This window comes from Etheostoma spectabile, unplaced genomic scaffold, assembly GCF_008692095.1.
Source record: "Etheostoma spectabile isolate EspeVRDwgs_2016 unplaced genomic scaffold, UIUC_Espe_1.0 scaffold393, whole genome shotgun sequence".
NCBI lineage: Eukaryota > Metazoa > Chordata > Actinopteri > Perciformes > Percidae > Etheostoma > Etheostoma spectabile.
Genome location: NW_022605598.1, coordinates 413,060 through 428,862, shown reverse-complemented (window position 1 = coordinate 428,862; position 15,803 = coordinate 413,060). Strand labels below are relative to the sequence as shown.

The 15,803-nt window shown below is 41.4% G+C and overlaps 1 protein-coding gene and 1 long non-coding RNA gene across 2 annotated transcripts in view; one reads left to right on the top strand and one right to left on the bottom strand.

Annotated features, from left to right (window-relative positions):
- Nucleotides 1-4,249: 4,249 nt before the first annotated feature.
- Nucleotides 4,250-15,803, top strand: part of LOC116686547 (uncharacterized) — a 24,787-nt gene continuing 13,233 nt past the window's right edge. The window contains exon 1 of the long non-coding RNA XR_004331291.1: nucleotides 4,250-4,314. This is a non-coding gene — a long non-coding RNA (uncharacterized LOC116686547). The remainder of the gene's footprint in view (nucleotides 4,315-15,803) is intronic.
- Nucleotides 5,953-13,972, bottom strand: smfn (small fragment nuclease). The gene is made up of 7 exons (XM_032511558.1): nucleotides 13,694-13,972; nucleotides 12,505-12,588; nucleotides 12,344-12,421; nucleotides 7,151-7,262; nucleotides 6,781-6,889; nucleotides 6,465-6,518; nucleotides 5,953-6,318 (listed from the first exon to the last, which is right to left on the bottom strand). The coding sequence occupies exons 1-7, from the start codon at nucleotides 13,952-13,954 to the stop codon at nucleotides 6,195-6,197; spliced, it is 822 nt and encodes a 273-aa protein (XP_032367449.1). The 5' UTR covers nucleotides 13,955-13,972; the 3' UTR covers nucleotides 5,953-6,194.

Below are 15,803 nucleotides of genomic sequence, written 5' to 3'. Positions count from 1 at the left end.
GATTAAAATTTGATTAATTGTGCAGCCCTAACTCTAATCACACTCTACTCACTCTTATATACACTCTGCTCACTCTTATATACACTCTACTCACACTCTACTCACTCTTATATACACTCTACTCACTCTTATATACACTCTTATAAACACTCTACGCACTCTTATATACACGCTGCTCACTCTTATATACACTCTAATCACACTCTACTCACTCTTATATACACTCTACTCACTCTTATATACACTCTACTCACTCTTATATACACTCTTCTCACACTCTACTCACTCTTATAAACACTCTACGCACTCTTATATACACGCTGCTCACTCTTTTATACACTCTAATCACACTCTACTCACTCTTATATACACTCTAATCACACTCTACTCACTCTTATATACACTCTGCTCACTCTTTTATACACTCTACGCACTCTTATATACACTTTGCTCACACTCTACTCACTCTTATACAGTGGCAGTAGCTCAGACTGTAGGGACTTGGCTAGGGAACCGGAGGTCACAGTACGGAGTGTGGACTTGTAGCTTCCAGTTCACCTCATGGGTACTGCCAAGGTTCTCTTGAGCAAGGCATCAAACCACCAACTCCTCGGGAGCTCGCCCCCCCCCCCCTTCACTGTGACATCTCTCCAATAGTCCGTCCTGGGTGTCCTTGTGTGTAACAACAGACTGTAAAGTGTAATTTATATTTTAATAGAATGATTGCAATTGCATTCTCTCTTCTCTCACCCAGCAAGATGTTTGCTGTATGGTGGACATGCAGAGACGTAACCATAGCTTTGATTTAAATGAACTGAAATCCCTGTGTATACGGTAAGCAGATGCCTCATTTTGTCTGTTAAAGAAGAGAAAAAAATTAAGCTTACAGAAATTTGACTGACAGTTTGAGCTGCATGTCAGGGGGTCAGGAAGCAGCCACAGAGTTGTCACACCACAGCATGGATGCACACGGTCCAGGTCCAGAACACTGTCATCTCCACTTCCTCTACCTCACACCCGAGAGGCTTTACGCCTTCCCTTTCAGGATCTGCCTTGTCAGATTTACTCAAATCTGGGAGGCCGCGCTTGAGTCTGAGGGCTGTCACATGTTCACACAGTGTGCAGGAATGTGTTTGTGTGAAAAGCTCAAGTTGGCTGCTATCACATCGATTTGTATTTGTGGCGAGTCCACAATAACAATTACAATTCCATGTACGCACGCATGCACACACCCAATACTTGAGATACTGTCAGACAGAATGGGATTTTGTGAACTTTAAAGTGGAATGTAAAATAAGCAGAGGTAGAAGAAGTATTTAGTAAAAGTAGAAATAGCCTACAACAGTGTAAAAGTCTTGTATTTTATAATCTTGCTAAAACAACAGTGCCAAAAGTAAAAGTATACACACACACACATATACATATATACATATATATAATTTTTTTTTCAATTATAATTAAAGTTTCATTCATGTGTTAAAGGTGGAGCTCATTTGAATGTCTTTTTATGCTGCTTGCTGGCATAAATTGTACTGATTACACACTAAATGTAGTAACTAGTCACACTAAAGCTTTAAAATACTGTAAATGTAGTGGAGGACAAGTATGAAGTGGTAAGTAAAGTACAATACCTCAAACATGTACTATCATACAGTACTTAGTTACAGTCCCCCACTGAAAATCAAGAGTTGTAGTTCTGCTGCTCCAGTCCTCACTGAGACCAAGAGAGTGGATCACATCACTCCAGTTCTGCTTCCTGTCTCTCAGGGAATTGATTTGAAAATACTACTGTTAGTGTATAAAGTGCTAACGTTTTATATGGGATCTGCTGCTACTGCTGCTGCTGCTGCTGTTCAGTTTTTCAATTAAATATGATATCTAGTGTCAAATCACAACAGGAGTTATCTCAGGCCACTTTACAGATAGAGTCGGTCTAGACCACACACTATAATTTACAGAGACCCAACAATGCCCCAAGAGCAAGCAATAGTGGGACAGTGGCGAGGAAAAAAACTCCCTTTTAGGCAGGTGAAGTTCCTGCCTAAAAGGGAGTTTTTTTTCCCAGGTTCTTGGTGGGAACCATCTGATGCTGCCGGTTGGGACATAGAGAAATATGATTCATAATAGTCATAGCAGTTGGTATGATGAACAGTAACAATAACAATGCCAATAAAGATAATACAACTATGACTAGAACTAAACAAACCTACCGTTGACGTTAGCTAGCGTTAGCTGATATGAGCAATTTCTAGTCTGCGACATATTTGACATATTTGATTTACGACAAAAAAGCTGTAAAGACTCTAGAGGAACATTATGGACAACATTGCTAGATGATAAGTTAGTTTAAGAGCGTCAAGAGTGCATGGTTAAAGAGACGATTCGCCACCTTTAATATGGCGGTCCAATCAGTGCTGATGAAAAGTAGTTTATGAAAGAAGTACATTTCCCTGGCGGCTGTGCCTACATGTACCAGGATGCAATGTGGTTGTATTGGAGAAGCTTCCAGACGTGAATGGGATCAGAGAATATCTCTTAGTGAAACACCCCTGAACAAATAAAGGTGAAAAAAGAACATGTCATGATGTGGCTGGGAGAGCGAAAGGGGGCTCCTGTGATGGTTGAATCAGAGGCCGAAGGCGTGCCCGGACCCGCCTCTCCAGGGACTGATGGGGAGTGCGGGGGGGGGCTTTTATTGGAAGAGTGTTGACAACACTGCCAGCAAGATCATCAGAGATCAACAAATGCAAGACCAGAACTTCTACAACCGGTCCACAAAAACAACCCAGGTGTATAATGACCCCACCCACCCCCTCCACTCATCATTCCAGCTGTTGCCATGTGGCAGGAGGCAGTGCCCTGTGCTGTGCTATCCCAAACACAGGCACACTGCTGCTGTTCTGTTTCTGCTTTGTCTTTATGGGGTACTGAGTGTGGACTGACGAGGCAAAACTAATTGAAATGATTTTAGCACAAAGGCCAAACCATGTTGACCTGGGAACACAGTAACGTTGAACTAATGCACGACTCATGAATAATGCAGGGTGCATCTTCAATTCCTGCTGCTCCCCATTAACGCATTATCTAGTCACCATGACTTATGTGATTGGTTTATTGTGAACTGATCACCATTTAAGGGCTGTTGATTTATACATGCCTTGATATGCGACCAAACCATCAGTCCCTATTCGCACAGAAATATGTGGCTATTGTGTTCTTCAAATAAACATTTACATGTTGCTGCACCAAAGCAAAAGAATCTCGTTGGTGCCAGCTGACAATTTAAGAGTGGAATGGAATTAAGAAAGAAGAGCTTGCTATTTCTGTGAGAATAGTTGCTGTTCTGCTATCATACACCAGTCTGAAACCAACTTTTTATGTGACTGGAATCAGCTGATTTGGCTGCATTCAGTAACGGATGATGTTTAGTGTCAACTATCACATAAAGTCATGCAATACATCACCAAGAGCCAAGTATTAGTTAAACATTACGCAATATTTAGATCATTATAGCATCCTAAATTTATTTTTAATCACTACCCTATTGTGAAACACAATCCACTGTTCGGTTTTCCAGGAGCACACTGCCACCTAGTGTTTCTTTGACTCCATTGCTGTGTCCCAACAGGACTAAGTCTATACACTAGTTCCAATCAGGTTTGTATCCATTTGGAAAATTATAAAAAAATAAAAATAAATAATTAAAAAATAATGTATTGGAAAGAAAGTAATGTATTGCAATATTTTGTAATAACCGTAAGTGACGGCTTTTGTACAGAACTTGGAGACTTATTAAAGAGAGGACAAGTGTTCAATTTTACCCTGGAGATCCAGAGTTCTCGCAAGAGCGCAATTTCAAATTGCTCACCGAGTTACTATGGCATTGAGTAATACCGCCCATAAACTGCGCCCTTGTAGCCAAGCTGCATCAATCACATCGGTGTATCTGATAAAGGCGGGCCAGAGGCGAGCTGAACCGATGAGGACAGTTTAACCTACTAGTTGGCTCTGCTGTTAGCTAAGCGTAGGGTGCTCTGGATACGTCACCCTGTGTGTTGTCGTGATTGGTCGCTTCGTGATCCAATTGCATGCAGTGAGGTTTTCAAATGCACGCTTGGTGCCACCCCACGATAAGGCCGACTTTCATTCCTTGATGCCAGACCCTTAATCTTTTGGATATGGGTTTAGATTCCCGGGCTAGCTCAACTTCTATTAGCCTTGATTCAGGTTCACAAATGCAGCTAGGCACCTAAGTTACCATGGAGATGTATTGTGTGCAGCTAGCCTGCTCCCGACCAGGCTAACAGCCAGAATGTATTAATCCTTGGGCCTTTTCTGTTCACTCAGCAGTGGGTTTACCTTTTTGTTATCAGCCAACATTAAAATACAACAGGTGCATGTTGCTGTTCAGTTATTATTTAAAGTTGTGACCCTTTTTTTTAATTTTTTTTTTACTATTCACATTGCCATTGTGACTTTTATATATTGCTGTATGAAAACTGCTGTCCATACTGCTGTTTGATGAATATATTACGGCAGTTGATAAGATAAAAGGCGGATGAAGTTGCAAATGTGTTAATAAAGGCAATACATGAAATGCATGTTTCTATAGTGGGCCAATGCACCTTAAATTATGTTAGTTGATTAATTTTTTTAGTATTCTTTAACAATAAAGGATCATATATGATCCTCTTCCATGTGGATTGTATTTGGCATTATTAGTACAAAATGTGTATTGTCCAGTAAACTGGGACTCGAATTTAAAAGGATTGCACATTTTTAAGAACATATCCTAATGTCCCAACCCACAGTTCACTGGACCGGTAAATATATAGTGTAGTCTACTGTACTTCTAACAACAGGGAGAGAACACCTATGGTTTTTGATCTTATATATAGCTTGGGGGAAATAATTGACGACTACTCGTTAGTCATGTTTACAGTGTGCATTTAGTTGTTTTTTTTGTTTGTTTTTTTACTTTAAGCTACATTGTGCAAGAATTTCTCCCATTTAGCATTGAGATCATAGATCGCAGTTTGTGAACAGGCAACACAGATTTTAATAACGTTGACAAACCTTACACAATGTTGCCTTAATTGTCTTCATAGTTTCTAGATTTCAGAGTCCAATTTCTGCCGTCTTTATTTTCTATGTCTCTATATTCGCAGGGAGCAAGGCATATATGTAAAGGAAACTCGGCCTGTTTAAAAAAAAATCCTAAAAAAGTGTGGCATATAATAGCGGACCAACAGAATGATTATATACATTTACGAACTACTGCTTTTAACTGAAACAATTCCATCAGTCACTTGTCATTTGCAAAAACAGTTTGCACTTTGCTTTGCTTTTAAAAAAGAGCAGTGTAAGTTAATATGACTTGGGTTACTTATATTTTATCCCAGTAGAGAGAGGGAGAAACAGTGAGATATTTATGCATCATATTCTTGCATTGTAAAAGATTGATCTTCATGGTAAATTTCCTGAGTAACGTAATCTTTTGCTCACTTTTACGGCATAGAGTACTGTTTATTTGTGCAAATGATTAGTAGCCTAATCCCTGAATGGTAAGATTATGACGGTTTCCGAGCAGTGGTCAGTTAATGTATATTTTTAGGCTTCTTCCGCATTCAGTTCATCCGTGATCGTCTGCCACGCTTTCTCTTGTCGTTTCATTATAGCGGCCGTGTTTCTTTGTTCTTTTACAAATAATGTGTTTCACGCTATATTTCTACAAGAAGCTGCTGCTCACTCTGTACAAAGTATGAACAATGTGTATTCTCCATTTCAGCGTCAGTAAATCTGTGATCTGTTAAGGAAAGCCGTGAACGAGCCTGGCTGACACTCAAAACATTTCATTTAGCACACAAACACTGTATTTTTGTGTATTTCAGTGGTATTTTCCTGCATGAATGTACCACGTATGATTAATAAAGGAGACACAGGTGAGATGGACCAATTCGTCAGGGATCACAGTTTAATTGGTTTCATTTGAAAAACAAAGGAAAATAATGTTAATCCCACACTAAAGACAAATAAATACAAAACTGCAAGGCTACCTTTCAATGTCATGTCCCTTTGATGAAACCTCTGCATTGAACAATACTGAAACAAAGGACCAATGGGCAGCCAAATCTCAACTCAAACTAAAATCAATGTGAGAATCACATGTATCACTTCATAGTCCCACTCATGTGCTAACTATTGTTGCTGCCTCCGTTTTCTACAATCTTGCGCTTCTTCTCCTCTGTTGAGGCTTTGAAGACATTGGCTCTGTAGAACTGCAGCTCTTTGATGCTCTCCTGGATGTCATCCAACGCTCTGAAGGACAACACACCCTTTACAATCCATAGTCCTCTCAACCTGCTTGAAATCAATCAATTTCTCTCTCTCTCTCTCTATCCATCCATCCATCCATCCATCTATCCATCCATCCATCATCTAAATGATTTTGATAATCTGTTTACCTGTGGGCTGCTTTTTTGTTGGGCACCATCTTGTATTCCTCTGGAAACCATCGCCTGAGCATTGAGAGAACAAAAACAAAGCCACTTTTATCTAATAACGCCATTCTATCTCACTTGTACTGATGTATGGTTAAGTGGAGACACTAAACCTACCCACCACTGCCATATTAAAGCATGCAAACTGATGAAAGGCAGAGAAGATCATTAGTGGGGCCTGAGTAAATAAAGCACTAATGAGCAGAGTGCCCATCGGGCCAGCTAAAGAGACTAGGAAAACAAAGTAGAGGACAAGGGAGAGAAAATGTGCGGGACTGGCCTGCAGAGCTCCTTGATGGTGCTGACGTCAATGATCCTGTAGTGCAGGTGGTACATAAACTGGGGCATGTACTTGTCCAGGAACCTCTTGTCTGCGTGCACAGAGTTCCCTGCAGAGAAGAGGGATCAAAGCACATGACTGCAGGAGCCAGAGAACCCAGCGCCGCAGCAGATATTAAACAGTAGTGGTGGCCGGATGAAGCTTCGTGAACCAGTGTCTTTATTTTCAGAGCCCACTAGACGGCGCTCTCTGTTCAACAAAGAGTTGAGAATACACTGAACTGCAATGCCTCAGGCCTTTTTTTAAAACTAACTCAGAAAGTAAAGACATTGGTTTACAAGGCTTCATTCACTATTAAACAGGAACTCACCGGCGAGGGGACACTGCCCCGGCGGGGTGTGCTGTCTGACGAAGGACAGGAACTCATACTCTGCTTGTTCCAGGCTGATTTTACTGTCCCGTACAGCCTGCGTCAGTCCTGACTGAGACATGGATGTAAACATCACTAAACATCTCTCACACACCACTCTAAAAGGATACTTTGACATTTTGGGAAATCTACTTCTTGGTTTTCTTGCCAGTGACGAGATGAGAAGACGAACACCACTCTCGTATGAGTATGTTAAAGGTGGAGCTTTCGGTGCTAGTCAGCAAAATGCATTGTGTCTATCTCAAGCTCGGACAAATGTGTTGAATGAATTTCCGTCCTTAAAACATATTCACAAAGCCTATTATATGGCACCATTGTTTATGTCCATGTAGGGCTGCACGATTATGGCCAAAATTATAATCACGATTATTTTGATGAATGTTGAAATCACCACACAGTATAGCTTTGCAATATTGTCTATGGCAATACTGTATTGATACACGGACGCCACGTATTAATCTTTTATTATATAAATTGTACATGATAACTTTTTGGTACTCGAATAATAAAATCAATTGCTTTTTCAGTCCACTAGATAGTGCAGTTGAGTTTTTGTTTTTCTGGTGAGGTCTGCAGATGACAGAGAAATTTATTTTTATAAGTCTTTTATTTCATATTTCTCTGTAGTAGGGCTTAAATAGTATAACTTTCATGCTATATATATATATTCATATCTTGCTTGTCATATATTCTTACATGCTTATATATATATCTTTAATGCTTATTATGCACATTAACAAAACAATTTCTCTTTGCTCTCCCTCTTTTCTATGTTGCTGCGTTTCTTACAGAGGTTATAAATGTCTCACTGTTGTATATCACAAGCAGTAAATATCTTAGCTTTGGAGGTCACTCAGAGTACACTTCGCCCTAGCGACCTGCACTTTGCCCTGGTTTTTCTCAACGTAGGCATAGCCCAAAAAACAGATGTCCTGTTTCAAACATTGTGAATAAGGACAGAGCTGCAGAGAAATCGCTGAAGTTCACCCAGGCCTTGCTGCAGGTAGGAGGCTCTTCGCGGACCTCCTCTTGCAATTGTCTATCAAACTGCTAATTGCCGTCTGGGAGTCTCTTTTCTTGCTTGACCGTGTTTTTATTAAGTAAAGTGTATGAACCTGCAGCAGACGTGGACCCTCAGCGTGAAAGATAAGTTTTCCTTTGGGGACATATTATTGCAAGAGGGAAAAAGGGTAATTATTTACAAGATTTCTAAAATCAAATCATATTGTAGCTCAGTGGAATAGCGTGAAAACACATGGTAGGGTCATTGAGCATGATGCAAAGTAATAGAATGCCATTTCTCACACACACACACACACACACACACACACACACACACACACACACACACACACACACACACACACACACACACACACACACACACACACACAACACACACACACACACACCACACACACACACACACACACACACCACACACACACACAACACACCACACGGCTGGGGGGTGTGGACAGGGTAGAGCGGTTGCCTGCCAATCGGAAGGTTGGTGGTTCGATCCCCGCCCGCAGTCATTGTCGAAGTGTCCTGGGCAGAACTGAACCCCGGTGCTGTGCATCGGAGTGTGAATGTGTGCGAATGTTTATCTGGAAGAGGTGGCACCTTGTACGGCAGCCCGGCCACAGTGTATGAATGTGTGTGAATGGTGAGTATCCTGTAGATGTAAAAGCGCTTTGAGCAGTGTTAAGACTGGAAAAGCGCTATATAAATACAGCACATTTACATTTACAGTTTACAGATAGCTAGCGTTTACCTCAGGATAATTAATTAACTAGTAAGTGGTAATTTTTGGCGGCCAGCCTTCCAAAAGTAAGCACAATGAAATGAAAGTTTAACTGATTGGCCGACAAGCAGGAAACAGAGTCTCAGTTCCCCCGTCTGGGAGGCTCTGACACACTTTCCGCACTCCGTGTCCGCAGACAGCTGTAGGCTTGTACCACTGTTGATGTTTTGTGCATTGTCGAACACACGCAGCCCCTTTAATGAAACCGCTTGCAGGACTAACTCACACAGCGTCCCGATGCGTGTACGTCTAAGTCTGTGTCCTGCGCCTCCACCTGCAGGTTGTCAGCTGTCTGTCTGCCTGGTATAGTCTCAGACGGCCGACTTAACTCGCCGGTCCTCATCAATATAGTTTCATGTGTCACGTAGCTCTCCACAACCAGAAAGAAAGAGGAGCTTAAAACGCAACTTGCTGATTCAAAGTTAGGACTAATATGTTAATCAGCAGTTAAGAAATAGATTGTATAGTATATTTTAGTACATTTTATCATTTAAAAGACTTTTTTTAAACTTCACACAAAAAAAATAACCTCCAATGTCTGTTGCCGAATAACAAAAAAAATCTAATCCAATTCAAAAATCTAATTATTGTTCATTTATCATTATCAAGGTAAAATGTGCAATTACAATCATGTATTTTGATTTTAGGTCATATTGTGCAGCCTTAGCTAAAACCCACAAAGGTAGCACACAGCCACACAGGTAGCACACAGCTAGCATACCGACACAGCCAGCACACAGCTGGAAAACATCCAGCACACAGCTAGCACACAGGGAGAACACAACTAGCACACAGCCATACAGGGGGAACACAGCCAAACCGCTAGCATACCAACACACCGCTAGCACACAGCCAGCACACAGGGAGAACACAACTAGCACACAGCAATACAGGGGGAACACAGCCACACAGCTAGCACACAGGGAGAACACAACTAGCACACAGCCATACAGGGGGAACACAGCCAAACCGCTAGCATACCAACACACCGCTAGCACACAGCCAGCACACAGCTAGCACACAGGGAGAACACAACTAGCACACAGCAATACAGGGGGAACACAGCCACACAGCTAGCACACAGGGAGAACACAACTAGCACACAGCCATACAGGGGGAACACAGCCAGCACACCGCTAGCACACAGCCACACAGTTAGCACACAGCCAGCACACCACACAGCAATACAGGGGGAACACAGCCACACAGCTAGCACACAGGGAGAACACAACTAGCACACAGCCATACAGGGGGAACACAGCCAGCACACCGCTAGCACACAGCCACACAGTTAGCACACAGCCAGCACACCGCCACACAGCCAGCACACCGCCACACAGCCAGCACACCGCCACTCAGCTAGCACACCGCTACACAGGCAGCACACAGTTCACGAGGGGCTAGAAGAAAAAAAATTGACTTGATTCTAAAGTTAATAATCAATTATGATTATTTTTTTATAAATGTGTTGATTATAATTTAAAAGTTACTGTCTCCAGACAAATCAGAAAACAGTGACTGAAAGAGGATGGAATAATGGACAACAAAAAATTACAAAAATGGCCAAAAAAAAAAAGTTTTTTATATATATATATATACACACGCATGATCTAATAAGACATGCATTAAATAATTAGACAAAACACATCTACTTTATCACATTACATCTGAACTCATATTTCATGTCCTAAGAAGTCAATTCTCCCCCTTTAAACACAACTGAGACGGACATGGAAGGTTACTGTGAGAGAAGGTGACTTTTACAAGCACGTTTAAGGGTTAAGTATGGAATGACTACAAGACATTTCATAACTTGTGTGTGACAAATACTTTATCCCCCCCCCCTTTATTATAGGGGGGAAGTTAGGATAATTCCAAGGGCCCTAAAAAATAGGTAAAAACTAATATGAAATTATTAAACCTTCATCATTCAGTATATAGATTTCAAATATGATAAAATCAATGATCTTTGTTTTTTGTGAAGGCACTGGCCACCAGCGATGATGAAGAAAGTGATGATGATGTACTGCTACACGATTCTGAAGGGAAACCATTGCCAGCATACTTACAATAAGGCAGCCAATGGGAGGGAAAAGGTAAAGAGAGACTGGGTAACTTACAGCAAATCTTCTAATGCACTGTATTGCATCCCATGTGTACTTTTCTATCATTTACAAAACAGACCTTCTCTTAATGCACTGAGTTATGTAAAGCTTTTGATGGGACAGTTAAGTCCTAGGGATGTGGTGATAACAGCTGAGCAGAGGGAGCCCATTTAGATTTTTTGTCATGGGTCCCAAAATTCCTGGTGGCACCCGTCGACAGGTCTGAACCATCGCCACTTTATTTTAAAGATGTGTTGTTTGTATGTTACGTGAATTGGTGACAATTAAAAAGCGACAACCTTTGACAGTATTACAAAGTCAGAATACAATAACATTGCAGTGTCACAGTAACATCTCTCTAAACAAAAGCAAAACACTCAACTCCAGCGTGCCGGAACAAAAGGCAAAGAGCCGTAACAGCTGTTACGCGTTCTGCTGTGGTTTCTTGTATGGTTTTGGAAGTTACGGTTGTCAAAGCCCTTAATTTTCTCATTAAAACAATCAAGTTGACTCACGATATTTATTCACATGAGAAAGGAGGTCTCAAATACCCCAAAAATTACATTTTTGATCAAACATGACGTTACAGCGTTTTGCCTTTGTAGGGCAGCACGGGTCAGAGTTAAGCCCTAAAAACAATGTCCTAAAATTGTTTTTGGCTCCATCAACTGGCTCGCAAAGGATTCATTTAGTATGTGGAGTCATTTGGTAAGCCATAGCCAGCAACTATTTATATTCCACTTAATGTGTGATTTGTGTTAACCACAACAAAATGAACAAACCATCAAAACAAAACTACAAGTTTTTTTAAAATACCAGACAACTGACGTTTTACCCATCGATTTGCTTTAGCTTCCCTAGTTGGGACGGTTAGCACTGTGTATTAGCCTTGCAATCCACTGGAAACCTGAACATGGCGTCTCTTGCTTTCTACAGGCTGAGGTAGTTGCCCCAACAGTGCGCTGGCATAGAAGATAGATGGATGGACGGACAGATAAACAAGTCATTTGTAGTGTGATAGAAAGAGTGTTGTTCTGCTTTCTGCTCTCAACTTCAATGTTTCCTGTCAGTTGTCTTGGAAACAATACTTACTTACTTAGAACACTTGAAAAGTGCAAAAGAGTTTACTTGCAACTCAGAGGGCTGTGCAAACAGCATTTTCTGCCCTATATGTAATCTGTGTATTTTTCTTCCAAGCCCCTGAACAAAAAGACAGCTTACCTTCCCATGATGCTCTTTACACCAGTCGGACATCCCATCCAGCAGCTCGGCTGGCTGCTTAATTATCAAGTTGGGCCCCTGCCGACAGAGAACACGGGAGTTGCATGAACAAGACAGATGAAACACAAGTGGCCGTCCAATGTTGTTGATGTTCATGTTACCTCAGCCAAAATGTTCAGGTCAGAGTCGGTTATAATGCACGCCATTTCAATGATCTGGTCCTTCTCAATGTCCAGACCGGTCATCTAAAAAGCACACATTTTGACTTAGTTCCATCAGATAGATCCCCAACATGTGTCTGCATCACCGTGCTTACAGTACATTTCATTGGTGAAGCTAGTGCAAAGCTAGCGCTGATGGGATTTCAGCTTTGCTATGTAGTGAAGGACGATTTATGCTTCTGCGTTAAATTGACACCATGTGTACGTAGGTAGGTACATGGAGACACAGACCCTGTTACACTGCAGTATACTCGACATCTCTGACTAATATTGATTAATGGAATGTTTTTCAAAATAGCGAAAATTACAAATCATAATGTTTTAAATTTATTTTGATTGGATGAACTATAATTTGCCTTAAGATGACTAATTTGTATTTTTGTCTGATTGAATGCTTGTGGTAAAACTTAAATCAGACGTTACTCAACAGTTACTCAGTACTTGAGCACTTTTTTTACTCATACTTAATTATTTGGATGACAACTTTTTATATTTATTTTTTGGGCTACTCTACCCACCTCTGGCGATGGCTACATGTATGGAAAGAAATACTCGTACACATACTAAGGCTACTAGAACTCTGCAGGCTTGTACACATAATTTGTCTATAATATTTTTATGAACTGGAGTCACTGTGTACAGATGTTTGTATTTATAAGAAGATGTTACACATTTTTTAACACTGATTATGGGTGTTATTTTGTACTCGCCTTGCATCATTTACGTTGCTTCAAACTAAAGCGTGAACGAAAAGCAAACCAGCTAACCTGTAACCCTACTTATCTATATAAATATATATTTGAATAACATTAAGCCTAACTTTAGCGTTACGTGTAGGGGGGTTCCCTAATTAGCTAGCGAATGTTAAACCAAACCATTAACGTTACAGTCCTCGGGTAACGTCACTTACTTACGTTAAATAGGATTTCAGTCATAGCGTTACACATAGCGACTTTAACTTGCACTACAAATCATCAGCATGCTTTCGGCTAACGTAACCTTTGTTGGCTGGTTGCAGTATCAGCTAGCTAATGTTAGCAAAGTTAAAAACAGTAGCTACGGCTAGCCCTTTCAGCCACTAAAGTTAACGTCAACACAGATACAAGTAGACTTTAGCCCTGGGACTTGCCTCCAGGTCTACCCAAACCATTCTCTGAGACATCTCGTTGGACGACATGCTTATTGTCTTGGACACCTGGACGGGAAAAGTTGAAGTCAATGGGTTTATAAGACGGCTTAACGGTACGTTTTTCTGCACACTCCTGCAGTGTGAATGAGAAACTGCCTTGCCGCGGCGGAGGACGGGTTGTCTCCTCCTGCAAACAATCTGCAAGCTACCGACGACAGCCCATGCCGAAGACCGCGAAAAACACACTTGCATCCTGGGCATCCGATCAGACCTGGCGGAACTTCTTCTTCTTCTCTGATTTAATGGCGGATTGCAAACAACTTTTTGGTGCATACCGCCCCCTACTGTACTGGGATGTGTAACATCATGTCAGAGTACAATTACTCTAAATTCTACATATCAACCCTGTTTCTCTTAAAAGTGTAAGTAGTGCCTTCCTGGTGATTCTGATCTCCTCTCCTTCTCCTTCCAGTCTTTCCACCTTATTCAATGTGCAGTACAATACATTTGTTCAGCGTTTTCTTTAACCCCACCAAGGACGTCGTTAACGATGTTGTGGTTGTAATGGGAGCGTTTGTGGTTTAACATTAAACTCTTTCCCTCGTATGGCTTTGATATATTCCGGTTCTTGTTAGGTTGACCAAACATAAAAGTTTGGCTGAAGTAAACAACAAACTTCAGCAGAAGTTGTCTACGTCGTCCGCCATTTTGCTATGCTCGTCATGCAGTGAGCTGCTCCAGATCTTTTTCTTTTCAGTAAACTCTTTGTGCACAAACAATGGGCGTTTCTCAATATGTGTTCTTCTATGGACTTGTGTCCTTGTGTCCTTGTGAAACGTCATGTTTGGTGGCCAAAGTACTGACCCAATACACAAGTTAACATTTCGCCAGAACAGTAAAATCCCCGGATGTGATCTCGACACGCCCATTTACCGAGGATACATCGGATGGTAACTTGTGTGAACTTGGCCGGCAGGTATCCCAGCATTCATTTGGGTGAAAGCGCTTATGGTTTCCGTACACATATTCACATTTACGTCTATATTAAATCATAATTCATTTTTAAGTGTTTTAAGGCGAGAAATCAGCGTGTGGATTTTGAATATAGGCAGTTCAACGAAATTGATGGTGAAATAAAAAAGCCTTCGGAGTTTGAAAGCTCCGCAAACCCCGCGGGCGAGCTTGCTACGCCACCGGGAATGACTCTCGCGAGCCTCAGTCAGCTCACAGACCCCTCTGGCCCCACATTTAGACAACCCCTCTGGCCCCACCTTTAGACAGACCACTGCAGCAAAGCCAGGTCACAATGTAAGATATTTTAAACATTTTTTTCCGCTGTCATATATATATCTGTCCTCTTCATCCTGGCTCTCCTCCCTCTGGGCTCCCTCTTCTGCTTCTCGGTAAAGTAACCGACGGCAGTGACTAACTTTACCCGCCATCTAAATTGTAATGCCTATTAACGTTTCTTTTTCTGCTTCATTAAAATTGAATCCCAACAATGTTACAAAGGATTTTTTTCCCCGCCGTTGTGTCGGTATTTATATAGTTATTGGCCCGTGATACTGTAATAGCACTTGAAATGAAACCCTGGAAGACTGAAAAACAAAACACAAGGCGTGTGAAGGTTACCGTCCTTGCTTTATTATGATAACACACATCAATGCTAACTATAAGTGGCAGCCCCCTCTACGCTGGGGTGTTGCGCAATAACAGGAGAACCTTCATCTCAAAACTGTCAACACGTTTTGTGTTCTTCTGACTTGCGAGTTCAGTCTCCCATACAGCTAGCAGTACGGTCTCCCAAGAACACAAGTCCGTTCTTTGCTTACTTGGTATTGGAAACGCCCCATGTCTCAATGCTGATGTTCATGTGTTGAGCCCCAGGTAGACTGTGAGTAAAGTCTCATGCTGTGTCGAGCCTTCTTAGTGTTTTAAAAATGTTGATTTTGATGCTATCCTAGAAGGGCCACTAGCTCTCCCATTTAAAAGGCGAGGCCAGAGTTGTGCTTTAGATGGATAGCATACATCTTTCCCTTTGTTTGCTGATGTGCACGACGTGTCTGCTTTGTCGCATTTTATGTTGTGTGTCATCGTGTTAACATGCTTG